Below are 27,442 nucleotides of genomic sequence, written 5' to 3'. Positions count from 1 at the left end.
AAGAATAAAGTATGAAAATACAATTATTAAACACATTATAGATATGCAAGAATAAAGCATTTATATCTGTATTTATAAACTGCTTATTACTGTCTATTAATGCTTTATAAATTATGAATTATCTGTTTACTAATGCTTAATTAATGATTAATAGTGTGCAGTTATTATAAAGTGTTACCACTATTTTTACTGAATGTATATAATTGAATAAATAATATAATAGATCATATTAAATAACTTTGTATCAGAAAGGCTCGGAGGAAGTGAGATTTACTTTGGCCAATCACAGGTCAGCATGGTCTTGTCAGTCCCATATATTCCTCAGTTTGCCATATTTGGCCACTTTTCTTCCCTCACAATACTGTGATATTGTGCATGAATTGCAGTGGGAGGATCAGAAGCGCTCCCTACCATCTGATGGTCCATGGAAGTCCAAACAAGTGTTAAGCACAACACATGATGAAATGTTTCTGGTGGGCAGGGTCAAGGAATTTGTCATAGGAATGGCTGCAAGCTCTCATCTCGCCCACTGCTCATGACATGCCACATTTCTCATAATTACCGAACAACAAAATATGAGCAGAAGGCAAAAAAAGCAAATGCAGTCCCTAACTCACATTCTTCTCATTGCATTTAATGGACTAATAGGCAGCGTGCTCATGTTGATGCATATCTGTCAAAGGCTGCAGATGGCTGTATGACAGCAGGAGTTGAATTGATGAATAGTTTTAGACCTCATTTACCTTGAATTCACAAAAGAGGTGCACACCTCCGCTCTCTCCTCTTTCACGGCTTTGATGAAGCTCGCTCCTGCACATTTGTTTTATTTTTTCTGTCCTCCCATTTATTCATTTGTAGAAAGGAGAACACTATTTTTTTAGATCTCTTGGAGCACACAAACAAAATGTGATCAAGAAATAAATGAATGGAAGAGTGGAAGCACACTCATATACTCATACTAGTATTGTTAACTAAATCTAAAATCGAATCTCATCTGAAAATATTGAATTAAAATAAAAAAAGTGTGTTTAAATTGAAGTACTGATATTACTAAAATAAAGAAAAAATGACAAAAGCATATGAAAGATTAATCAACCTTAAACTAAAATTAAAACTGTAAAAGCTAATTCAAAATATTAATAAATATAAGCTATACATAATATGAAAATAACATTCACTCAATTTCTAAAGCCTATTTCTGTGCCAGTTTTCCCAACCAGGTATGAAGTGAAAAGTGACATGCCATAAAAGCTACCTCTTCCATGTTTATTCCAGTTTTTTTCCTAACCAGTCTTGAGACACGAATGAACATCATTGGTTCAATGTTTAAGTTTAACTCGTTCATTGTAATTTCTTTCTAATGATTAAATACATGCATCTATTTTCATGAAAAATGTCTATTTTAATATAGGCCGACATATCAAAAAGCTTCAATAATGAATATCTATCATAAATGTAGTAATGAAACTGTCATTTATAGACTTGAGGCCCTTGATAAACTGCTGTTTTAAAAGAAACAAAGGTACTACAATGTGTAATAATTGTTTAAATATGTAAAAACGTAAACGGCAGTAAAACAATTTTCATTAATCAATGCTAATACTGAAAAACAGGCTGCTGATAGAACACTTTATAGATTTCTGCTGCATTAAGGCCCATTCACACAAATGATGGAAGGGATAAATCATAGTATTCACTTACTGAACCATTTTATCCAGCTGATGAACAATAAAAACATTGGCAGCCAATCAGAATCCCCTCAACTTGAGCATTAACGAGGCAGATGGTGTAACTGCGATGTGTGCTTATAATAAAGATAACACTGTGCGATGATGTGGACCAGCGTGGAATCTTATTGGTTGAAAACAATATTGTTATTGAACATCAGGTATGCTCTGATTGGATATGGTTGTTATGCCACAGTTTTACTTTTGGCATGAATTTGTCGTTAAACACTTGATGCATGCATGGAGCATAGCAAAAACCAAAGTTGATTATTCTAATGATTTTACCAATTTGGTATGCATGCATATACAGTTGTATACAGCTTACCAGAGGCTCTTTCCTGCTTCAGGTAGTTCAAATCGGGTTTGTGTTACTGTGGTGCTGATGATATCACCCTATCTGACGCCCTCAGGCTTCATGCTGGGAGTCTGTCTGTCTCTAGGTAGTTTGGACCTCAGGTGGTCCCTGAGTGCCTGTATGAAATTAGATTTATGCCCCCAGTTAAAAATAGCAGTCCCACCTTGCTGGTCATTAACGGAGCCTGGAATGGTTGCATCAATTGACATAGGTTTTAGGGCATTAGAAGTCATATTGTGCATTCTAGTACTGTGAATATTGATTAATTTTCATATTCCACCCACATCCTTTCTCTCTGTCCTGTTCTGGTTCCTTCCATTCCTCCATCACACCCACCTTCAGACCACCATGGTTTCCCTGGAGGGATTATCTAAGGTGGTGGACCCATCCCAGTTGACGCCCGACTTCGAGGGCAGCCTGGACTACAACCACGAAGAGTGGATTGAGATCCGCGTGGCATTTGAAGACTTCACGGGCAACGCTCGTCACCTTCTCGCCCGTCTGGAGGAGATGCAAGAAACGGTCACACGTAAAGACTTCCCGCAGGACTTAGAGGGAGCCCGGCGCATGATAGAGGAGCATGCAGCGCTGAAGAAGAGGGTGATGAAGGCTCCTGTGGAGGAGGTGGACAGTGAGGGCCAGAGGCTGCTGCAAAGGATTCAAAGCAGCGAGAGCTATGCTAACCGAACTCTGCCAGTCCCGCCAGGGCAGAGAGAAGGGCAGGGACAGCCCAACGCAGACACCCAGGGCCTGGTGCCCCGTATTTCAGCCCTACTGGACAAATTGCACAGCACCAGGCAGAACCTGCATCAGTCTTGGCACGTCCGCAAGCTGCAGTTGGACCAGTGCTTCCAACTCAGGCTTTTCGAGCAGGATGCTGAAAAGGTGAGAACCACACATGCATACCTGTATAGACACAAAACATTTTATACCTAGAGGTAAATCCTATTTATTTATTTATTTTGGGATTTGGTCAAGTAGAAATTTGATGTTATGCAAGTTGATGCAGCTAACTTGTGTAGAGTGCAGAATATGATTTAAATCAGTGGTTCTTAACCTTAAAGTTTCCCTTTTGTTAAACACAGTTTTCCAACCTCCTCACCATTTAGGATGATATTTTTTATGTATTTATGGCAAAGCTGCTTGTTTTATTAAACTTGCATTATTAACAGAAACTGGAAGTATTGATATATTAATTGAATGAACCATAATTCATTTTGTGATCCAGATGTTTTAACAGTTATATGTTCTAATAGGCCAAATTTAGTTATATGTTCTAATAGGCCAAATTTCATCATTTTAATTGATATTATGATTCGATTATTTTAATATATGAATAATTTATTAATTGAAATAATAAGTCATCAGGGAGTACCCTTTAGTTTGTTGAGGCCCCGGTCCCCTGGTTGAGAACCTTTGCTCTAAATTGACTCAAACCCTGTGTTTTCATTCTGTCTGGATCTACGCACATATTTACAAGTTCTCACTAATTCGTCTCAATGTTTCTCAAAGTGGGTGGAAGATTTGCATGTTGCTAGGAAACCAGCAGCTATTCTTTGCTCTTGAGAAACGGGTCATTTTTATGATTTTCTATTTTTACTCATTTCAGCTGTATGAACACAACGATGCACGTGCTAAAACATTCACCCAACGGGATATCTTGCATTACACACATAGATACACTTAACCTGCTTCCAGTCAATGTTTTTGTGACATATCAGGACACAACTCTGTATAAATGACATGGGTATGACACAGGTATTACAAGGAGAGGGTGACTTATGAGAACATAACCCATGTCCCCATTTTTCAAAATGCTTATAAACCATACAGAATGAGGTTTTTTTCAGAAAGTAAAAATGCACAAAGTTTCCTGTTAGGGTTAGGGTTGGTGAAGGGCGATAGAATATACAGTTTCTACATTATAAAAACCATTACGCCTATGTGATGTCCCCACTTTGCACAAAAACAAACATGTGTGTGTGTTTGTGTGTGATTGCTGTGTCTCTGCAGATGTTTGACTGGATCATGCACAACAAAGGGCTGTTTCTTGCTGGATACACTGAGATTGGCAACAACCACCCACATGCCATGGAGCTGCAGACCCAGCACAACCACTTTGCCATGAACTGCATGGTAAGATTTCAACTAGGATTTGCACCAAAGATCAAAAATGTCACAGTCACTGCATCACTACATGCATCCCGTAATGCCTTCACAACGTTTCTTTTGCTAACTGACCAAATTAGAATTTTTCTTTCATTTAATCAGTATAATGGAATAATGGTTGTAGTCTTTACAATGCAAGCGTCGATTCTTTATTCAGTGATGGTGACTCATCGTATAATCAGAGATGGAGCACAGAGCATGATCCACCTAAGTGCTTCCTGTTTGGGTGGCTGCCCACCAGCTGTGGACCCTGTTAGGGGCATCCTTTAAAAAAAACCATTACTGTAGAGAGAAGTATTGATCACTTCCTGTTTAAAGAGTTAGGAGGAGGATGGAGGCATATTGAGCTCTGGCAAGTCTTCAAATGTTGATCTAAAAGTTTAATGAAAGCATTAATTTCGCTTTTTATGTTATAAGCCACTACAAGGTATTTTCCTGAGCCTTGTTGTTAATGTTTCATCACTGATTTTTTTTCCTCCCCATAGGATATTTTTTTCTTTAAAAGAAGCCTCTAATGCTCGCCAAGGTTGCATTTATTTTATTAAAAGAAAAGTTAAATGATAATATAGTGAAATATTTAAAACAACTGCAATTTGTTCCTGTAATAATAAGTTCAATCTTCAGTGTCACACGATCACTCAGAAATCATTCTAATATGCTGATTTGGTGCTCAAGAAACATTTATTACTATTATCGATGTTGAAAACAGTTATGCTGCTTAATTTTTGGGTGGAAACCAGGATGTTTCTGCCACTTTTGCCTTTACGGTTTTTGCCTTCGGCTGAAAGGAAGTATTAAAAAAATCCAACTTTTAACAGGTAAAATATCTTCTAGAATAAAGTCCCAGTGTCACTTTATTAATAAGAAGGGTTACATGAGAGAAAACAGAGACAAAGAAAACAAAGGCATGTTCATTTTCAGTGAGCACTTTTTACATTTTGTTATTCATGTTCAGATTACGTTGTAATGCTTTGTTATTGATCAGAAAGTAAAGTAATCAGACTTGCACACTACTGATCTTCTCCTGATGGATGACTTGCATATTAAACAGACAAGAATCTGCTGGGATGTGTAGTGTTGTGTTTTGTGAACAATCCATTCTGAAGCAGTTTTCAAAATGTGATCTTGTGAAAGGACGTCAGTTTGAAATCAGTGTTGCACTGATGATGAAACTGGTTGATACTATGAAGTTTTATGCTCTAGCCAATAAACAATAAATGGCTAATATTAAAATTCTATACTAAAAACTTTAATCATTAATCATTTTGTATTGGCATTGTGCTGGTTAGTAATATTTTCCATCTCCCACAGAATGTTTACGTAAACATAAACCGCATCATGTCGGTGGGGAACCGTCTGCTGGAGGCGGGCCACTACGCGTCTCAGCAGATCAAACAGATCTCAGGTCAGCTGGAGCAGGAGTGGAAAGCCTTCGCTGCTGCGCTGGACGAGAGGAGCGCCCTGCTGGAGATGTCTGCTACTTTCCACCAGAAATGTGACCAGGTAAGAGAGAACGCTTGCAACGTCTTTTCTTAATGAAGACTGATACCAATGAGCACTCAGCACAGAGATCAGTGTGTGTGTGTGTGTGTGAGTGGATTTCAATGGATTTCACATGCTGTTAAAAGTGAGTGATAAACAGACTTGGGCTTTAATTCATTTGAATCAACAGCAAGAAATCCAAAGACAAGATCATTTCAGAAAAGAGAATGCAAGATCTGTCCATAGACCTCGTGAACTGCCTACCGCTACATAGATAACTGCCTTCTATATAAAGGTCTTCAAACCTCTCATAAGGTTTTAAATAGATGACAGCTTATAACGCAGACTGATTTTAAAGGTGTTTGATGGTAGCGTGTTGCTAAGCTATTGAGTGAAAAACAATTATTCTAAGCAGTTTTATAGGTGTTTTTAATAATCAAATGTGGGAAAATTCTTCAAAATGTGGGAAAAGCATATTTGAAAGACTGCAGTAGAGAGCACAGATGAATTTTTCCTAATAAAAAATTCCTCTCACACATGCAGTGTTTTTTTTTTTATATATAGAGGAGCTACATCAACAACATATCTCCCTTCCAGAGATTTCTTTTCCTTTAAGCATCACCACAGCCGCCAGTCAAAAGGCTGTCTGGTTTCGGCTGTCCTCATGCATGAGATTCTGTTTGAGTTGAACCAGACTCTGAGCCCCGTTCTGCTCTTCATCTCTGAAGAAGAGTGAGATGAGATGAAAGACAATTTGATTTGAATTGATATTCAGAGTGCGGCATATGAACCATGTCTCCTGCGTTTGCCCTTTTTAGTTTTAATTCATTCCATTTCCTTTGATGTCAGAGGACTGTATGGACATAATTTACTGGAATATACAATCAGATGTGCACAAAATGTACAACATTGAGACGAGAGTTATGAGATGTTCAATTTAGAACTTCCCTTTATTTTAAAGTGAATTTTTAACGTACATGCTGTTTAAGGTCTTTGAATTTTAATGAAGATCTTGGATAAAATCATGTTCTGAGGAGAAAATTATGTTAAGAAATAACTTTGTATGTCTAAGTGCACTTTAGATGGAAAAACAAACTGTAAAAATATTCTTCAAAGATAGTGTAGAACAGTTCTATAGCAAAGCTTTGAAGATTAAACCAAATAAGTTGGTCTGATCTAGTTTTTGGCACTAACAGATCTAGTCCATTACCTTACCTCTTACCTTACCATTACTACCTCTTTTATTATAAGGGGCTTGATATTATTGTTATTTTGTCATTGTAAGTGTGTGTGTGTGTTTGTGTCTCTCTGCAGTACATGAGCAATGTGGACTCATGGTGTAAAGCATGTGGGGAGGTGGATCTGCCCTCTGAGCTACAGGACCTAGAAGACGCCATCCACCATCACCAAGGCCTGTATGAGCAGATCACCGCTGCCTACTCTGAGGTACCATGTCTCGAAATCACTTAATTGCCAGGCACCTTTGAAAAACCATATAAATGTACTGATCCCAAAGTAAATGGTACTTGCACATTATTGCAATTACAGGCACGTCTAAAGTGGCAATTTTAGCTAATTATATTTATTATAAAGCGCAGTGCTATAAAGAGTTACAATGCATGTGACAATACAACTTCATTTAGTCTATTAGGGTTGTGCAGTTGTTTTCTCATCATTGTCCCGCTCTTTCCCAGGTGAGCCAAGATGGGAAAACCTTATTGGACAAACTTCAGCGCCCCTTGACCCCTGGCAGCACTGATTCGCTGACGGCTTCCGCCAATTACTCCAAAGCTGTGCATCATGTTTTGGACATTATCCATGAGGTTCTGCATCACCAGAGGCAGCTGGAGAACATCTGGCAGCACCGCAAGGTCCGGCTGCACCAGCGTCTGCAGCTGTGTGTATTCCAGCAAGATGTTCAGCAGGTAAAACACACACACACATTCATTCACCTGAAAATACCACACTAGATCCACGTGGGTCAAAGTGTGGTACTGAGAACTACACGTGGCATTTCATAATACCCTTGGGGGATGATTTAAAAAGCATCAAGATGATACAATAGGATGGAAGGATGTGAGAGGGACATACAAAGGAAAGGAAGTAGAGTCTGCACAATTAGCTGAAAGGACTCCATAGACAACTGAGCTTTTTTGCCAAAGTCACTGTTGTAATTTTTGTTGTCCCTAACATAAAATTTTAGCAGTCAGTTAGATCTCCTTATTTTCAATAGTAATTTTGAATCACACACAAGTATTTTTATTATAATTTTGGTAAGTATTTTTTTTAAGTAAATTAAATACAAATGTTTATAGCAATGTATATAGCTTTGAAAATTAAAAAAATAAGATTTTCCATGTTCCATAATTTAATGAATTTTAATAATAATTAAAATCTTAATAAAAATGCAATATAAAATAATATATAAAGTTTATATAAAAAAATGATTGACTAATATAATAAAATAAATATAATTAATTAAAAAATACAAAATCTTAATATTTTCTGTTTAATTTAATATTTATGATGTAATATGGCACATAATTTGACAATTTGTGTCCTTTGTAAACACTTTTACTTTTTTTTTTTTCTTACTCGCCACTCGATAGCACGTCAGCTGATCGAACTAAATAATGCAGTCCGGAACGCTGTTGCTTCTGCTTCCTCTCGTACCGCTTGTGGCGCCTCCGCTGTGGGCAAGATGCAGCAGTGGGGGTCGCTGATGATGAAGGCCTCCGGAGCAGAACGAGATCCCTCGGCTGTTCCGCAAAAAATGCAGTTCTGTCGACATCCAGCAGAAACTCACGACTGTATGCATGCTTAAAGACAGGTAGATGCGATGACAATGTACAAAAACACTGCGACTCACAAGACAAAAAACACAAAAACATTGTTCTGTCGGGACAGAGAGAAGCCGCTGCGTGTGGACACGCTGCCATCTTTTTTAACTGTCCTGCAATCGAGCGAACAGAGCTCTCGTCGCGGGAGGAAAAACCGGTGGGGGCGGGCTTTGTGTTTACATCAATGATGCGTGGTGCCACGATGCTGTTGTGATCTGCAAACACTGCTCACCCCTGGTGGAGTTTATGATTATTAAGTGCCGGCCGTTCTATCTGCCGAGGGGATATACTGCCATACTGCTCGTCTTGGTTTATGTTCCCCCGAACAACAACAACAGCAACAGTAACGATGCACTAAATGAACTGTACCAGCACATTAGTGAGCAGCAGACAGCACACCCTGATGCTTTTCTCATCATAGCTGGGGATTTCAACCATGCTGACTTAAAGAGTGTGTTTCCAAAAATACACCAGCACATACACTTTCCAACACGAGGTAAAAACATTTTAGACTTTGTTTACACCACACAGAGAGGAGCTTACAAAGCCCTCCCCCTCCCCCACCTCGGTGCCTCAGACCACATCACTTTCATGCTAATGCCTGGATACAGACCACTCATTAAAGTCGCCAAACCAGTTCAAAAACAGATTCAAGTGTGGCCAGAAGGATCATCACAGGTTCTTCAAGACTGCTTCGACACAACTGACACATATAGTAACACCACTGACCTCCAGGAGTACTCAGAGACTGTCACTGCCTACATCAACAAGTGTATTGATGATGTAACAGTCACAAAAACCATCACTGTCCGGGCCAACCAGAAGCCATGGATGACAGGGAAGGTCTACAGACTTCTGAAGACACGGAACGCTGCATTCAGAGCTGGAGAACAGCCAGGGCCAACCTGTCCCGCTGCATCAGAGAGGCTCAGAGACCGCACTCTGGGAGGATAGCCCATCAATTCAGCGACAGCAGTGACACTCTGAGCCTGTGGCAGGTGATACAGACCATTACGGACTACAAGCCCCCACCACGGACCTGTGACAGGAACATCTCTCTGCTGAACGAGCTGAACACCTTCTTTGCTCGCTTTGAGAAACAAAACAGCTCCAATGCACAGTAGACTCCACCTCCTCCTGGCGACCAGGTGATGACGCTGACCCCGGACAGCGTTAGGAGATCCTTCAGCAGGATCAGTGCATGCAAAGCTCTGGGTCCTGACAACATTCCTGGGTGTGTACTGAGAGACTGTGCAGCATAACTCACTGATGTCTTCACAGACATTTTCAACATCTCACTTAGTCAGGCTGCTGTTCCCACATGTTTCAAAACTATCAACATCATTCCAGTCCCGAAGAAGCCATCTCCATCCTGCTTTAATGACTACAGTCCTGTTGCACTTACTCCCATTCTCATGAAGTGCTTTGAATGGCTAGTCATGCACCACATCAAGTCTTCCCTCCCCCACTCCCTGGACCCCTTCCAGTTTGCTTATCAGTCCAACCAGTCGACCAATGATACCATTGCCACTGCCGTCCACTCAGCACTCAGAAATATAGGCAAAAAGGACTCATACATCAGAATGCTGTTCATCAACTTCAGTTTAGCATTCAGCACAATCATCCCTCAACAGCTCATTCACAAACTGGTCAACTGGGGCTCAACACTTCGCTGTGCAACTGGCTGTTGGACTTTCTGACTGGAAAGCACCATCACACTGAACACTTGGGCCCCCCCAAGGATGTTTGCTGAGTCCCCTCGTCTTCACTCTGCTGACCCACAACTGCACACCACCACACAACTCCAACCTCTTCATTAAGTTTGTGGATGACACGACTGTGGTGGGTCTCATTAGCAACAAAAATGAGACAAACTACAGGTGCCTGGCCGGGTGGTGCAGTGACAACAGTCTCTCTCTGATTGTGGAGAAGATTAAGGAAATTGTTGTTGACTTCAGGAGAGCGCACACTCAGCATGCTCCTCTGACCATCAACGGTGCAACTGTGGAGAGAGTGAGCAGCACCAAGTTCCTGGGTGTGCACATCACAGAGGACCTCTCATGGACCAACAACACTGCAGCACTGGTCAAGAAATCACAACGGCATCTCTAGTTTCTCCGCAAACTGATGAGAGCCAGAGCCCCACCCCCCATCATGTACACCTTCTACAGAGGCACCATCGAGAACATCCCGTCGAGCTGTTTCAATGTGTGGTATGGCACCTGCAACTCGTCCTGCCGAAAGACTCTGCAACGCACAGTAAGAGCAGCTGAGAAGATCATTGGTGTCTCTCTCCCCTCCCTCCAGGACATTTATGGAACCCGTCTCTTCCGGAAAGGCATCTGCATTGCAGGTGATCCCACCCACCGTTTACTTCACTGGTTTGCACTCTGTCTACAGTGTGCCTTCTGCTGCTTTATTTAACTTTATTTTTTTATTTTGTGTTTTTTTTTTTTTACATTCCTTTATTGTATAGTTGTATCTTATATTTTATATTTGATCTTAGGTTCTACTGTTAGTGTTATCTGTATGCACTGGGGGTCTGAGAGCAACGCAGTTTCGATTCTCTGTATGTATGTACTGTACATGTGGAAGAATTGGCAATAAAGCAGACTTGAGAAAAAAAAAAACAAGACTGGTATAGTTACTTTTTTTTCAGTGTTGACTTGGTACTAAAGTACCAGTACTCAGTGTACTGAAAATATTTTTTTGTTTTTGGAGATTTCCACATTCATACTTTTGGGCAGACTTTAGTTTAGCATGTAATTACTGTTACCACTGCCTCTTTACTACAGGAGAGAAAACACCACCGCAACATCTTGGCTCAACTTCCCTGAGATTGTATTTGTTTACACACAAACAGAAATAGTCACGCATAATTTAAAGTCAAGGACAAGCCGCTGCTGTAGCTTTATACTAGACATCTCTCTATTGTACATTAAAACAATGTACAACCTGACCTGTGTTCAGAGGTTCAAGGCTAGTTTATTGGTGCAGAGATTGTGGTTTTCTGCAGCGAGGTGTTCGGCCGAGAGAATGCAGAATGGCTAATTCTGTGGCTGAGGGAAAGTGTTGCCATGGAAACCACTATTCGGGTGCTGGAGATGCGATGAACTGCAGAGAGGGAGAGCTAGACTGTGAACGACACCTTTATGCAAAAAAATATCTGTCTTGGACCCTGCAGTATCGCCTGTCATGGTACCTTGATTTGACTCCCATTATCTGACAGGACACATTCTCACCTAGAAAAGAACTGGAAAGCTCTGCTGCTGTCTCGCATATTCATTTCATTTTTTCCCTCTTGTGTGCATTGTGTGTGTGAGTAGGTTCTTGATTGGATTGAGAACCACGGTGAGGCGTTTCTCAGCAAACACACAGGAGTGGGGAAATCTCTACATCGCGCTCGAGCCCTGCAGAAACGCCATGAAGACTTTGAGGAAGTTGCTCAGGTACGCCACCCTAAAGTCTCCCCTTCCCTTCAAGATTCTCTTTATTCTTCCAATTAAGTCAAAAGCACAGCTAACAAAAGCACAGCTAATAAGGAGTCATTAAAGATAATATAACACAAAAGGTCTTTCCCAACTATACATTTTTAACAGTGCTGGGTAGATTACTTACAAATTATAGCGTGTTATTGATTACAAATTACATGATGGAAATTGTAGTTAGTAATGTAATCTATTAGATTACTAATTTTAGGTAATGCATTCTGACTACTTTTTTGATAACTCTTAGATTACTTTCACGAAACTTGTTTATCCCAGTTTTGAATAGGAATATTTTATTGATTACAATAATACAAAGAGAAGGAAAATATGTTATATCCTTTGTGAGAGTAGAGTGCAACATAGGCATGAGGTTTGTGAAGGAACTGCAGGGTTTTGTGAATTGTTGAAAATGGTTTAAATTCAATTATAAAAGTGCATCATTAAAACACTAAGTCCTTTCAGTATAACAATATTTGAACACTAAAAGTATAAATATTTTGTTTGTGTACCTGCATGTCAATGTGACCATTAACTAACATCAGAGAACTCTGAAAGTAAATTATTGAAATATTAAAGAGGGTATACAAGTAAATATTTTTTGTCAAAATAATGTATGAATAATTTATCATGTAATCCAAGCAAAAGTTATTTTAATATTACTGTGAGGATTTTTAAATGTAATATAATTAATTAAAATGACTTAAGTTTTGGAATCCAATTAAAGGGAAAGTTCACCCAAACATTTTTGTCATTTATTCACCCTCATGTCCTGTATAAGTTTCTTTCTTATGTTGAACACAAAAGAAGATATTTTTGAAATTTTGAAGAACCAAACAGCTATTGGTCCCCCCACTGACTTCCATAGTTAGTGAAAGAAATACCATAGAAGTCAATGGGGACCATCAACTGTTTGTTTACCAACATTCTTCAAAATATCCTCTTTTATGTTCAACAGAAGACAGAAACTCATACAGGTTTGGAGTGACATGAGGGTGAGTAAATGATGGCAAAATGTTTATTTTCAGGTGAACTATGCCTTTAAGTAATCCATTTAACATGAAATGAGTTGTAACTGATCACTGCTAGTAGACTAGTAAATGTGTTATTTTTAGCTTTATATAAATGATTAAATTTTTTCTACAATCATATTGACTAGTGAGACCTACTGGACTAGTCACTGCTAAAATCCATTGAAGCAAAATATTCTTACTGGTTGGCATGAGGATCATAATCATAGTCCACATATGTCTCCTCTTTATCAGAATACATACACAAATGCTGATAAGCTGCTTGAAGCTGCAGAGCAGCTGGCCCAGACAGGTGAGTGTGACCCGGAGGAGATCTATCAGGCCGCCCATCAGCTGGAGGACCGGATCCAGGACTTTGTAAGGCGTGTGGAGCAGCGAAAAGTCTTGCTGGACATGTCAGTGGCTTTCCACACCCATGTTAAGGAGGTAAGAACTAGGAATGGTTGAGTAGTTCCATCTAAATTTACAAAATAGTAAAAGGAAAAAAAAAAGGATTGAACCAAAAAATGCAACCTCTAAGGACAGTTTCAGCACATGTTAAACTATCTGTTTGTTAAAATCCTCTCAGAAAGTTAAACTCTTTGTCTTCAAATTCATGTTTTTAAAGCACCTCTGGGGAGCATATACCCAACAACCATCAAAGCGCTGCTTTTGTAACAAATTCACCACCTTCAACAATAAACTTCAAAACAGTTCGCCTGAGGCCTCAGATCGCCTGCTCTGAGCAATGTTCCCGGTTTTATGCATAATGTGGAGGGTTTTTTTTGTAACTACTGTGATTTTTGTGCCTTAAACTGATGTAGATATTTAGCATGCTTATTTATTATTTATTTATTATCTTTTTTGTGCACCATGAGAATGTCAAGTAAAAAATTGTTTTAGTTGGACATTCAACCCAGTTATGAAAGTGTGTACACACTTTTACACATTTGCACCAGAACCACATACGTTAACACTCAATATCAGATAAGAAATTAGAAACTAAATTAAATATGGGATGAATGTGCAAAACATGCTAAATTTATGTGCAATTGATATAATAATATAGAGCTCTCTAAACAAAGTAAAAAGTGATTAATGCATGTGTCTTTTGTGCATAGCTGTGGACGTGGCTGGAGGAGTTGCAGAAGGAATTGTTGGACGATGTGTATGCCGAGTCAGTGGAGGCTGTTCAGGACCTGATCAAGCGTTTCGGGCAGCAGCAGCAGACCACACTGCAATTCACTGTAAATGTCATCAAAGAGGGAGAAGATCTCATTCAACAACTCAGGTGTCCTTTCCTTTCATGTCTCCTCCTGCAACAAATCCTTTAATGTTGTGTACCTCAAGTTTGATTCCATTGAAGTGTGGTTTGTAGCATTAGTGTGAAAGACATCTTTTGAAATCTTACACACACACCAAGGAGCCAACTAAGGGGTTTTAAGTTTGCAGTCTGAAGACAAGAGTGAGAGACTGTGTTCCACCAAATAATACACAGATTTATCTTCAGCGGTTCTTTATAAACAAAACAGTACATCAGCCATCAGCCCCTCACGGACGACTGATGCGCCAAAATAAAAACCAAAACACAACTAAACGCCCAGGCCTGATCCTCTCTCGTCCTTCACTATCGTCGCTCCAGTTTTATATCCTTCCATCTCCTACGTGGGACTCGAGACTGGCGGTGGGGCGCAGGTGTCGCTGATTTCCCAATCATTCCGCCAGCCTCACTCCTTGTTCCCACGTCCCTCGGCCCCCGCCCCACTCACCACAATATATATTTAGCACCAATTACTCTTCAAGTAATAGAAGAATCATTAAAGGCGACATAAGATGCCCATTTTCCCCAAGTTAATATGATTCTTTAGGGTCTTAATGAAAAGTCTGGAAAATAATTTGGTTAAAATTTCTCAGCAGTGTAAAATAACACCCTTTTTACTTTGTCTAAAACAGCTCTATTCACAGCGACTCGTTTCGTTGCTTGTCCCTTTAAATGTTAATGAGCTCAACTCACCCCACCCTTCTCTTACATATGGTGACGAACCATTAACTAACGGAACTTGCTAACTAGCATATTATTATGAAAGCTGTTTTGCAAAGATAAAAAAAAAAACCTACACTCACTTCCTCTGTAGGTGAAGCTCAAACACACATGATTCGCACAAACATAAACACATTTAGGTAGATCGGGGCGCTTTCCCTTTAAAAACATTATTTTAATAAGTTATTTACGCTATCTTCAGCCTCTCAGGTCTCGGAAGTAAATTCCATTCAACAACAGATCACCTCGATCGCTCAGGAAACACTCTTGTCTACTCCTACTCCAGCACCGAAACAGTGGCGGACTGTTGACAGCTCACTTAGGGCAGGTCTATATTGAAATGCTAGTGTCTGTCTACAGCCGTGGGACTGGTCTGGGCCTGTGTGACATCACTCGGACAAGAATCTTTGAACGGCTCGATGAAGATTTATGAAAAAGCACAGGGTGGATTTTTATCATTATATGGTGGTTGTGTACACACAATGCCAACACATTTTTTTAAACACCATGTAAAAGTGTATTACATCTGATGTCCCCTTTAATGGAGTTCTCAAGTGTAATTGAAATTCTATTCAGCATTGTGTTTGTACTTGAGCAAACCATTAGTCATCCTCGCTTGATCAAACCTTTGGATGGTTCAAGCACTCATTTGGCCCCATATGTCATCATCCACTTTGCATTTGGTATAGTGTGCTCTCTTTACTTTACTGTAACTTGGTGAGAGACTTGATGCCCAGTGCTAGAGCTGGCGGTCGGTCACATGTATAATCTGCATGTGGGAAGGGCTGCAGCAGCAGAAGAACGTGAAGGCTGAGATTCAGTAAAGCTGGATGCTTCAACAGAAAGTTAAGCAGGCGAAGGAGAAGAAGAGAGCACCAGAGGCTGTTTGGAGTGGAGTCTCTCAGCCCCCTCAGGGCAAACTCACTGCTCTGCTTCCAGCCGCTCTCACGTGTTCAGCTCTGCCACATTTCATCAGTACAACTCTGAATCCCTGACTACCAGCACTACTGCAGTGGGCTACTGCACAACACTGCAAAATAACAAGATATTCAGGGCTTGAGCAATGGTTTGATGCATCTCAAATGACTTATTTTCATTACATAATGTCATTTTATAATAACGGGTTTAGAGTTTTGAGGAAACATATTGGCTTGTTTTGAATATGCAGTATATTTGGAGTTTGACTGAGATGAGCCAGAAAAGAGATGCTTAACCACAAACCACAGAAGAGGAAAGATATTACTGTCGAAAAGAAGAAAAAAAAAAAGAAGAAAAATGTACATTAATAGATGCATTTGATTTATATATGTTAAACAAAATATACATTTTATTAAATATTCTATATTATATATATGACATTTTATTAAATAGTACATTTTATTTTCATATAATGACTGGTGCAATTAATCATTAAGAAATTAAATATAATTAAGTCATATGATGATAAATTAATAGTTTAGTTTTAGATATTTGTATGTTTAATTAATTGAAATTCATTCAATGTATCAGCATATCGCTTAATTAGATTTAGTTTCAATAGTTGATCCACATGCACCAGTTATTAATTTATAATTACAAAAATATATTTTAAATATAATTTATATCCATTATTTATTATTAATTATACTTAATTATATGAATACATAATTAAAGTGATGAAAGTGACATGACATACAGCCAAGTATGGCGACCCATACTCAGAATTCATGCTCTACATTTAAAACATCCAAAGTGCACACACACACAGACACACACCATGAACACACACACAGAGCAGTGGGCAGCCATTTATGCTGTGGTGACCGGGGAGCAGTTGGGGGTTCAGTGCCTTGCTCAAGGGCACCTCAGTCATGGTATTGCCAGCACAAGACTCGAACACACAACCTTAGGGTTAGGAGTCAAACTCTCTAACCACTAAGCCACGACTTTCCCCTGTAATTAAGTATTATGTATTTTTTATTATATGTTATATAATTTGCAGTAATAATAGTTTATATGAGCCATACATTTTATTTTAAATAGAAAATAATGTAGGAATATAAATAAAATAAATATAAACCTGTAAATGTTGATAACTGGCTAATTGAAATTAATTATATATTGTTTGTGTTTTATGTATGAAATTATATTTTAACATTTATTTTATATGTTCAACTTTTCAACTTTTTGTATAATAGCTAATGCAGTTTGACCTGTCAGTTTAACAGGCACTCTGCATTTCTTAGTTTAAGCTTTTCTCTTTTGACATGTGGCTTAATTCTCCTCCTCCTCCGCTTGCAAATTGCTCTCTACACATGTGATTTTGAGGATGGCTATCCCTCCATGTGCACAGTCTCTCTCTCGCTCTGCTCCTCTCTCTTCCTCTAGTGTCTTACATAATCCTGCTTTCATAAGCGCCCAGTTAAGTATGCAGAGGTAATACTTAAAGCCCAAGAGCCCAGAGGTACAAACAGAAAGGTCCCCAGCACACACTAACACACAGAATGCCTGCACCGCAGAGATATTACGCACTTACACAAGAGATATCCGGATCTCAGCATGGCACTCAGTTACTCACATTACAGACCAAGTATTTGTCTCTAATCTAATCTCAAACCCCAGCCTGTGTTGTGGTTATGAATCGGTGATGAAAGTGTTAATTATTCTTTTATTCTGTATGAAGTCCACTCAGCCTTGCAGTATGATAAAAGCACATCACCATGGGAACAGACTTTCTGCAACGATCCATCAGCATCTATTAAAGCGAAGGCCTTTATTCCCCCGAAAACTGTGATGTTACTTTATTACGCCATTTGTTTTTAATCTGCTTGTATCCTTTCAGACGGGATGAAAGAACTCTTCCGTCTTTTTCTATCCCTTCCAGACTAATCTGAAACTGTTGCTTCCTTGTAACCCTCCTCCAATCACCCTCTTACAATTATTACTAAAGCTGTCCCTGATAATTAACCTTTTTAATGAAAAGAGGATAGTGTTGCATATTTTACATATTATCTTTCCAATGGGCTTGTAATCCTCTCTCCCATAACGCCTTTATGACCGTATAATTTCAATTTCTTTTAATGAATTTTTAATCTCATAAGTGCTGGCTTTTTGTTTTATTACATTTAAATTTCAAGCCTGAAGTCACATCCTCTTTCGCGCCCTAATATTTGACGGTTTTCGTTAGTTTTAGGGTTCAGTATTCTGCTGATCATTTACTTATATCCCACTGAGATTAGAGCTGCACAATGAAACTAAAGTTTGCTTTTCAAACCCCACTAGCCCCTTTTCCACCAGCAATGCTGAAGTGTTGTGCTGCACTTTCTTTTTGCTCTCTGTCTAAAATAAAACTATTTTGCTATTATCTAAATTAATAGCTGTGAATTTTGTTACGCGTTTCCATCAAACGCAGATTCTGATGGGAAAAAGATGTTGAATCAAATTACTTTAGAGGATAAAATAGAATCACAAATAGCAAATTGTGAATGTGACAAAAAATTTTTTTATTTACAATCTATTTACCATTTCAAAACCTCTTTTGGTAACACTTTAGTATAGGGTCCAATTCACACTAGGGTCCAGTTGCTTATTAGCATGTCTATTATTAACATATTGGCTGTTTATTAGTGCTTATAAAGTACATATAATGCATGACATCCATAATCCTACCCAATACCCTAAACTTAATTACTACCTTATAAACTATTAATAAGCAGCAAATAAGGAGTTAATTGAGGCAAAAGTCATAGTTAAAGGTTAGTTAATAGTGAGAATTGGACCCTAAAATAAAGTGTCACCCCTCTTTTAAGTAAATCAGCAAAACTGAATTATTAAATGCATTATGTGTATGAAATGCAAGATCACAGCTTGAAGTCCAATGACTGTCTTGGTCAAAAAGATGTAAGTCATTTTCGATCAAGCTCATAGTGAGTTTCTCTGTTCATCTACAATGTTTTTATATACAAATATTATCTGAATTGGTAGATACAAATTTTGGAAGATACTGAACCAGATGAGTTTTAAAAAATAGCATCTCAAATATTGAACATTTGCAGAAATATTAAAAACAATAATAATGGATCAGTCAAACAGATTCATGAATCAGTATCAACACCCATGACTCGTGAGGTATAACAACTTGAAGTCATTTTTTATCCTCAATTGTTTTGACCCCACTCAATCCATAAAGGAGATAAGAGTTGGGAAATCCAAATTGAAGCATTGTGCCGGTTTAAACAAAGTACAAACAGAGAAAAAAGCAAAAATTGATAAGATTCCATGAAACTTGAAACTCCTAACATTCCTAACATTTATTACAGTTTTGACTTTCCCAAAGGACATTATTGTAAGAAGTAGATGTTTCTTCCTGTATCCCTTGCATACTCCAAACAAATGTACATTTGTTGTAATGAATCTTCCTGCAGAGACTCGGCCATCTCCAGCAATAAGACCCCTCACAACAGCTCCATCAACCACATCGAGAGCGTCCTGCAGCAGCTGGATGAGGCTCAGGCTCAGATGGAGGAGCTCTTCCAGGAGAGGAAGATCAAACTGGAGCTTTTCCTTCAGCTCAGGATCTTTGAGAGGGATGCCATTGATGTGAGTTCACTGTATACATGATCAAGTGTCTGTGGGGGGTTTAAAGAAATTATTCACTGATCATCATCATTTACTCACCCTCATGTCATTACAAACCCATATGATTTTTTTTGAGGATACTCAAATCCAGTCAAATTAGTTTTCATTGTATAGGAAGTAGCAGCCAGTACTTTTCTGTTCCGTCGTCTTAACAGGTTTGGAAATAATGAGAGTAAATAATGACAGAATCTTCATTTTGAGTGGGCTGTTCCTTAAACTAGGGCAATGTTCCCATCAGCACACAGTTTGCTTCTCCCTGATGTCTAATATGATTTGCAAGCAATTAATAAGCAGCAGTCTTCAAGGATGATCTGCACCCAAAAGTAATTACTCTCTTTCTTTGGTTTGCATGCTTTGTAGAAACACACACTCAGAGAGAGTTTATAAAGTGATGGAGGAAGTAACGCACACTTTGCCCTAAACATATAAGAGCAAGTCAGGACAGGTCATTTTGTTTCTGGTCTGGGGTGACGTCGCATTAGTAATGGCATCTGTGACTCTCAGACTGCGCTCATGTGTTCGCTCTTATTTTTCAGATTATCTCCGATCTGGACTCGTGGAATGAGGAGCTGTCACAGCAGATGAATGACTTCGACACAGAGGACCTGACGCTGGCCGAACAGAGACTGCAGCATCACGCTGATAAAGCCCTGACCATGAACAACCTGGCCTTCCACGTCATCCACCAGGGCCAGGAACTGCTGCAGTACGTCAACGAGGTGCAGGCGTCTGGTGAGTCAAATGTGCCAATATTGGCTTTTGATTATATATACATAATAGCTACTTTCACTTTGAGTTTGGGGTTAGTATTTTTTTTGTATGAAATGAATACTTTTATTCAGCTAGGATGGATAACATTTACTGAAAGTGACATTTGTAATGTTTTCATGTAAATGCTGTTCTTTTAAACTTTATATTCAATAAAGAATCCTGAAAAAAATTATAATAATCTAAAAATTTAAAAAAAAATTAAGCAGCACAGCTGTTTTTAACATTGATATTAATAAGAAATGTTACTTGTGCACCAAATCAGTATATTACAATGATTTCTGAAGGATTATGTGACACTGAAGACTGGAGTAATTACTGCTAATAAAAAAAAACAGCTTTACCATCACTTGAATAAAATAAATTTTTAAATATTTTTTAACATTAAAAACCTTATTTTAATTCTATTTTGTAATAGTATTTTGCGATATACTGTTTTGATCTTTTGAAACTGAGCTTTATACATCATCTGAAAGCTGAATAAATAAGATTTCCATTGATGTATGGTTTGCTAGGACTGTATTTGGGCGAGACACAACTATTTGAAAATCTGGAATCTCAGGGTGCAAAAAAATAGAAATATTGAGAAAATCGCCTTTAAAGTTGTCCAAATGAAGCCCTTAGCAATACATGTTACTAATCAAAAATTACGTTTTGTTATATTTATAGTAGGTTTACAAAATATCTTCATAGAACATGAGCCTTACTTAATATCCTGGTGATTTTTGGCATAAAAAAAGAAAAATCGATAATTTTGACCCATACTATGAATTGTTGGCTATAGCTACAAATATACCTGTGCTACTTAAGCCTGTTTTTGTGGTCCAGGGTCACATATATATTAATATAGAAGTCCTACAGTTTAGACCAGTACTCATCTATTTTAAAACATTGTCCTCAGCTAGTGCTCAGATCTTTGAGCTCAGACTGGCATAAAGGAGACATCTCGCATAAATGATGCTATAGGTAATGTAACATGAGAGCTGAGAGTGTGTCATTTCTTCATGTTTTCCAGGTGTCGAGTTGCTGTGTGACCGTGATGTGGACATGGCCACCCGTGTACAGGATCTGCTGGAGTTTCTTCATGAGAAACAACAAGAGCTGGACTTGGCCGCAGAGCAGCACCGCAGACACCTGGAGCAGTGTGTGCAACTGCGCCACCTACAGGCTGAGGTCAAACAGGTAATGCACAGGCTGTGTTACTACATACTGCTCAGTATATCCTTTATTCACGGTATATAACAGTTTTTTTGTTAATCCCTTCACTTGTTGCAGGTTCTGGGTTGGATCCGTAATGGCGAGTCGATGCTGAATGCAGGTCTGATCACGGCCAGTTCACTTCAAGAAGCTGAGCAGCTGCAGAGAGAGCATGAGCAGTTCCAGCATGCTATCGAGGTCAGTGCTCCTCATACTTTGGTTCCAATCTTTTCAACATTTCCTTGCCATTTTCTCAGAATAGACTCATTATTGTAATTATAATAGCTCAAACTATAATTATGTTCAATATGTATTAGCGCTAGCGTGCCCCAGCATATGCACATAGATGTTTTTTCAAATAAATGCAATTATACCTGTGGGCTACAAACATAAACTCACAAAAAGTGAAAAAGTAGAAAAAAGTAGTTTTCACTCTAATTACTTTATAATTTGCCCACTAATAATTTTTTCTCGAACCAACAAATGTAATTTCCACCATGTCAATTTATGTACCAACATTAATAATAATATTTTACACATTTCCGAAATAACACATAAGGAAATTCTGTTATATTCAAAGTGACCCCTTTTGTTTGTTTTTGTTTTTTAATCCCATTTTTCATATTTTTCAAGCTCGCTCACACTGTTGTTCTGGAACAAGTAATAATAGTAAATTAAAACCTGTACCGTTCAAAAGTGCACATTAAAATCATCGCAAGTGACTGTAAAGACATTTATAATATTAAAAAGGATTTCTATTTCAAATAAAAGCTATTTCGAATTAAAACTTTCCATTTATCAAAGAATCCTGAAATAAATAAATATAACACGGTTTCTAATATTAAGCAGCATAACAATGGTAATAATAAGAAATGTGTCTGTAAGCATCAAATCAGCATATTAGAATGATTTCTGAATGACCGTGCGACACTGAAGACTGGAAAAGTCACTTTTGCCATCACAGATTAAAATTTCCTTAAACTGTATTTTTGATAAAATAAGTGCAGCCTCGGTGAGAGCCCATACTTTTATATGCAGTGAAAAGTATTTGAAAAATACCAAAGATAACTGAAGGCATGGTGTAAGTTTTACTGTGACCTTAATTCAAAAGTTAAAATCTTATTTAATAAAAAATCATCCACTTGGACCTAAACATGTCGTTGAAGAAACACATGCACACCTCAATATGAAACCTTAACATATTGATTGATGCTTTAGTTGGCCATTTATCTGCAGCTGTAGCTCATATATGATCCTGACAAGGTCTTATGTGCTCCTGCTTAGACAATCTGTTTGCTCTCCACTTCCCTTCCTTTAATGAAGAACCAGGATAACATCAGATCCACTGTCACTGTATCACTATTGGGCACCTAAAGGCACACAGACTGCCTATCAAAGGAGCCTTCTCATTTCCTCCTTACATTCCCACTCCTGTTCTTGCCGTTTCCGTACTGAATACTGAGGGATGCTCTGTTTTTCAAGATAGAATCTGTAAACCACACTTTGTGGATGAATAATGAACTGTCAGTCGTATCTCACCGTCTGTTGTCTTAATCTGACTCCTGCCCCTCTATCTTCTTTAATCTTTGTCCATTCAGGCCTACTATTTTATTCCTTGTCTTTGTGTGTCTTATCTAACTCGTTTTCTCTTCCTCTCAATAGAAAACCCATCAAAGCGCCCTACAGGTCCAGCAGAAAGCCGAGGTCCTGCTGCAGGCTAATCACTACGACATGGACATGATCCGAGACTGTGCTGAGAACGTGGCCTCCCACTGGCAGCAGCTCATGCTGAAGATGGAAGACCGGCTCAAGCTGGTCAACGCATCCGTGGCCTTCTACAAGACCTCCGAACAGGTCTGTAGAAGGGTTTGTGTGACCGATGTTGTGTCACGAGTTGTTGTCACGTCATAGCCGTGGATTTAAGCGTAGCTTGAACAGTATTCATTGACCAGTCACATCCAGCTCTTTTTATTTCATATTGTAATGAGTTCTAAAGGCCAACAGGAAGTTGAAGGCTCATCTTCCTGTCTATGCTGTAGGTGTGCAGTGTGTTGGAGAGTCTAGAGCAGGAGTACAAGCGGGAGGAGGACTGGTGTGGAGGGGCGGACAAACTCGGGCCCAACTGCGAAACAGACCACGTCAGCCCAATGATCAGCAAGCATCTGGAGCAGAAAGAGGCCTTCCTTAAGGTAACGTGTCCAAAACCAGAGGGAACATCATTCTTTGAGTCAGATGTTTCTGAACCGTCTGAATCGATCTCTTACTGAATCATCTGAAGTCAGGCAGGCACTTAACTCACGATGTGATATGATTCACTGTATTGATTTCACAATACGATTTTCATACTTTTTTTTCTCTCTTTTTGCTAAATGTGATTCAAGACAAATTATAAACGAAAAGGTGTCATTTTATAATAAATAATAACAGCATTGGCTTGGATAAAATGCTGCATGGTTCTTTGTGAAACTTAATATGTGACTAATGGACCACAAAACCAGACAGTATTTTTTTTTATTGAGATGTATACATCATCTGAAAGCTGAATAAATAAGCTATGGTTTGTTAGGATAGGACAATATTTGGCTGAGATACAGTTATTGAAAAAATCTGCACTTTGAGGGAGCAAAAAAAATCTAAATATTAAGAAAATTGCCTTTGAAGTTGTCTAAATGAACTTCTTAGCAATACATATTACGAAAAAAAAAAGGTTTTGATGTAATTACGGTAGGACCTGTACAAAATATCTTAATGGAACATGATCTTCATATCGTAATGATTTTTGGCATGAAAGGAAAATGTATCATTTTGACCCATACAGTGAATTTTTTGCTATTGCTACAAACAAACCTGTGCTACTTAAGACCAGGGTCACATATGTCAAATAACAAAACTAATTTTAAAATTCTAATTTTAAAACAAACCCAAATCAAATAAATAATACAAATAAAAGAAATCTCTTCATATAGACAAATGTTTTGTCTGTACTCTTTCCATTTACAATAAGAGGCAACTGTATTTTAATCACGATCCAAACAAAGATGCCTCATGCAGCATGAGCAGTTTTTTACTATAAATTATTATAATTTCAAAATTTTAAGCAAACGCATAATGGTCTGACTTATGCTTTGTGAAACTAAATGTAAAACATATCTGCACTAAATAAAAAACGGCAGATGGTCTGAAGGAAAGCACAAATTCACTCTCTGCCAGCAGGTGGCGCTTATGGAACAGCTAAAGACTCTCAAGTCTTACATAAGTGTGTAATAGTTACATGAATAGCAGACACACTAAAGCAGACATAAAACTTGAATTTTTAACATTAGCATTTTCTGAATTTTTAGTGTTGTTTTTGCAAAAAACGTTTTGACAGTGTTTGTGTAATTTCTTTGTTGCTATCTCTGTTGCAGGCATGTACGTTGGCCAGACGGAATGCTGACGTGTTTCTGAAATACATGCACAGAAACAGTGTCAGCATGCCAGGGATGCTGAGTCACGTCAAAGCACCAGAGCAGCAGGTCAAAAGTGAGTTCTGGCCACAGCTTGACGTCAAAACGGTCCCGATTATTACTTAGAAATATTGCATAAAGGATGATATACAGACCGTGTATTATCCTGCTAATGAAACAGCTATGTATTAAATATATTAATAAATGGATAGGAAATATCAGTTTTAGTGTTAATGAGCTGGTTTTGTGTGAAGTAGAAGGCTTCAGACATGACTGGGTTAGCATTCAGTCATGCATTTTAGCGGACTTCATGCAAAAATATATAAACTGTAGAGTACCACAACTGACCAGTCAAGCATTCCAGAGAGACATATAATAAACACATGGAGCCCCTCTTATGTCCCTGTTGTATGTCAAATCCTGTTCCACTTTTCAAACCACAAGGCTACAAATGCTGCCTCTCTGCATGTTTTCCTCTTATTTACCAGTCTTCCCTCTGCTGGCTCTCTGGAGATTCCCCATTGGGGTTTATATCCAGTGCATGCATGTTGATTTTACATTCTGCAAGCCATCTAAAATAGCTGTGGTACCATCTAGTGGCCGAGCAGTGCACTGCAGTATCACTTGAGTTTTTAGCAGCTGGCCCACTTTGTCCCGCTTTAACCCAGTTTAGAATGTGTGCATTGTGAATGCGGCCCTGTTCTGTTCACAGTGTGCTTACAATGACTCAGATAAGGAAACCGTAAATGGGTCATTCCTCCGCTGCACAGATAAGGGCAGCTTACTGCAGAATGGTGACAGCATTACTCCACTGGGGATCATCACTTTATCTTTATGCTTCACACACACACAACATTGTAAAGTGCATCTGCTTGTTTAGCAATTTTATCATTAGTGCTCTCAATTTACAATTTATTTAGTCAAATAAATTATGTAAATGTAATTTTATCAAATATTAAAAAGGTGTTTAATGATAATAATGATAATAATAACAATAATGGATTTTCCTGTATTAGAGAAATTAAATCATCACCCCTTTAATTAAAATTTTTTAAATTAACAATAGATAATTAATAAAATTAATTATTCTTAAAATGTTTTAGTTATGCATTAATTCTATCAAACAATTGTTGTTGTTATTTTCCTACCATCAGTTAAAGCAATGACTATTCAAGATTTAATTACTCGTTTAACTTTACATTTTATAACTAAATATATTAAGTTTTATATAAAAAATATTTCAATAGCTCAAATTTAATTTAATATAATATAATATTTTATTTTATTTTATGATAATAGAAGGCAATATGTTACTTTTTTATTATTGTTTATTGCTTTGAAATGCACTGATGGTTGGCTAACCTTAACAACAACAAACAACGTAATAAAAATAAAAAAAAACATTAGTTTAATTATTATTTTCCTACCATCAGTGCATTTCAAGCAATAAACAACAGAATTCAAGAAATAAACAAAATGTTAACTTCTTAAGCAACTCTCTGTAGTGTCCGTTCAGTGATATACACGTCTGCTCACAATATTGTTTTGATCTTTTATCTTCATTTGAGGGCGTTCTCAGAAACATTTAATTAAATAATCTGTACATATTGTATCTTCTCATTTCTATTGATTGAGAGGACTAGTTAAAATAAATGCATTAAATGTAATGGTTAGCATGATTTCAGTGGCTTGCCCTAGCAGTTCAAGATCTGTGCTGATGTTCAAAGTGTTGTGCTTCAGAACTGCGTTGTACATCGTGGTTAAGAGTGATTATGTGTGATTTTGTAGATATCCTGAATGAGTTACTGCAAAGGGAGAATCGGGTCCTGCACTTCTGGACCATGAGGAAGAGACGGCTGGACCAGTGTCAGCAGTATGTGGTGTTTGAACGCAGTGCCAAACAGGTCTGATGTCTTCTTCTTCCTCCATCTGTTCCTTTGATGTCTGATCAGTCTGATTATTCACTTTTTCTTGGCCCAAGGCTGAGACTGACAGACTCATGACTCACTGCCATGGCTCTAATTAAACTGCACAGAGACATTATAATTTTGACATTTACCTTTTTCATCCTCTGTTTGTATGTGTGTGTATTGAGATGAGCATGTCTGCATATGCCATAGCATATCTTCTCAGTTCAGTGTAGGTTTAGTTATGAAAAAAAATTGTTTTAAAACCAGATTAGGGCCATAGCATTTTCTTTGAGAATGACATTTAATAATAAATATATGGAAAAGACCTATTTGTAACCATGCACATTTATGTTGATTTGTGATTTGTTTTTGCATTTAGCATTGAACACGCTTGC

At 38.1% G+C, this 27,442-nt stretch overlaps 1 protein-coding gene across 1 annotated transcript in view; it reads left to right on the top strand.

Annotated features, from left to right (window-relative positions):
- Positions 1 to 27,065, top strand: part of LOC128013838 (triple functional domain protein) — a 34,895-nt gene extending 7,830 nt beyond the window's left edge. Inside the window, exons 4-19 of the mRNA XM_052597026.1 lie at positions 2,425 to 2,967; positions 4,096 to 4,218; positions 5,563 to 5,754; positions 7,048 to 7,179; positions 7,428 to 7,658; positions 11,900 to 12,022; positions 13,324 to 13,515; positions 14,190 to 14,359; positions 19,513 to 19,687; positions 20,263 to 20,458; positions 21,510 to 21,676; positions 21,770 to 21,889; positions 23,354 to 23,545; positions 23,731 to 23,880; positions 25,099 to 25,213; positions 26,926 to 27,065. Coding sequence (XP_052452986.1) covers positions 2,425 to 2,967; positions 4,096 to 4,218; positions 5,563 to 5,754; positions 7,048 to 7,179; positions 7,428 to 7,658; positions 11,900 to 12,022; positions 13,324 to 13,515; positions 14,190 to 14,359; positions 19,513 to 19,687; positions 20,263 to 20,458; positions 21,510 to 21,676; positions 21,770 to 21,889; positions 23,354 to 23,545; positions 23,731 to 23,880; positions 25,099 to 25,213; positions 26,926 to 27,047 — 2,943 coding nt within the window. The 3' untranslated portion in view covers positions 27,048 to 27,065. The remainder of the gene's footprint in view (positions 1 to 2,424; positions 2,968 to 4,095; positions 4,219 to 5,562; positions 5,755 to 7,047; positions 7,180 to 7,427; positions 7,659 to 11,899; positions 12,023 to 13,323; positions 13,516 to 14,189; positions 14,360 to 19,512; positions 19,688 to 20,262; positions 20,459 to 21,509; positions 21,677 to 21,769; positions 21,890 to 23,353; positions 23,546 to 23,730; positions 23,881 to 25,098; positions 25,214 to 26,925) is intronic.
- The last annotated feature ends 377 nt before the right edge of the window (positions 27,066 to 27,442 follow it).

The sequence above is a fragment of the Carassius gibelio genome, chromosome B25 (genome assembly GCF_023724105.1).
Source record: "Carassius gibelio isolate Cgi1373 ecotype wild population from Czech Republic chromosome B25, carGib1.2-hapl.c, whole genome shotgun sequence".
Taxonomy (NCBI): Eukaryota; Metazoa; Chordata; class Actinopteri; order Cypriniformes; family Cyprinidae; genus Carassius; species Carassius gibelio.
Note: the sequence above shows the minus strand (reverse complement) of the source record. Positions and strands in the feature narration are given on the sequence as shown.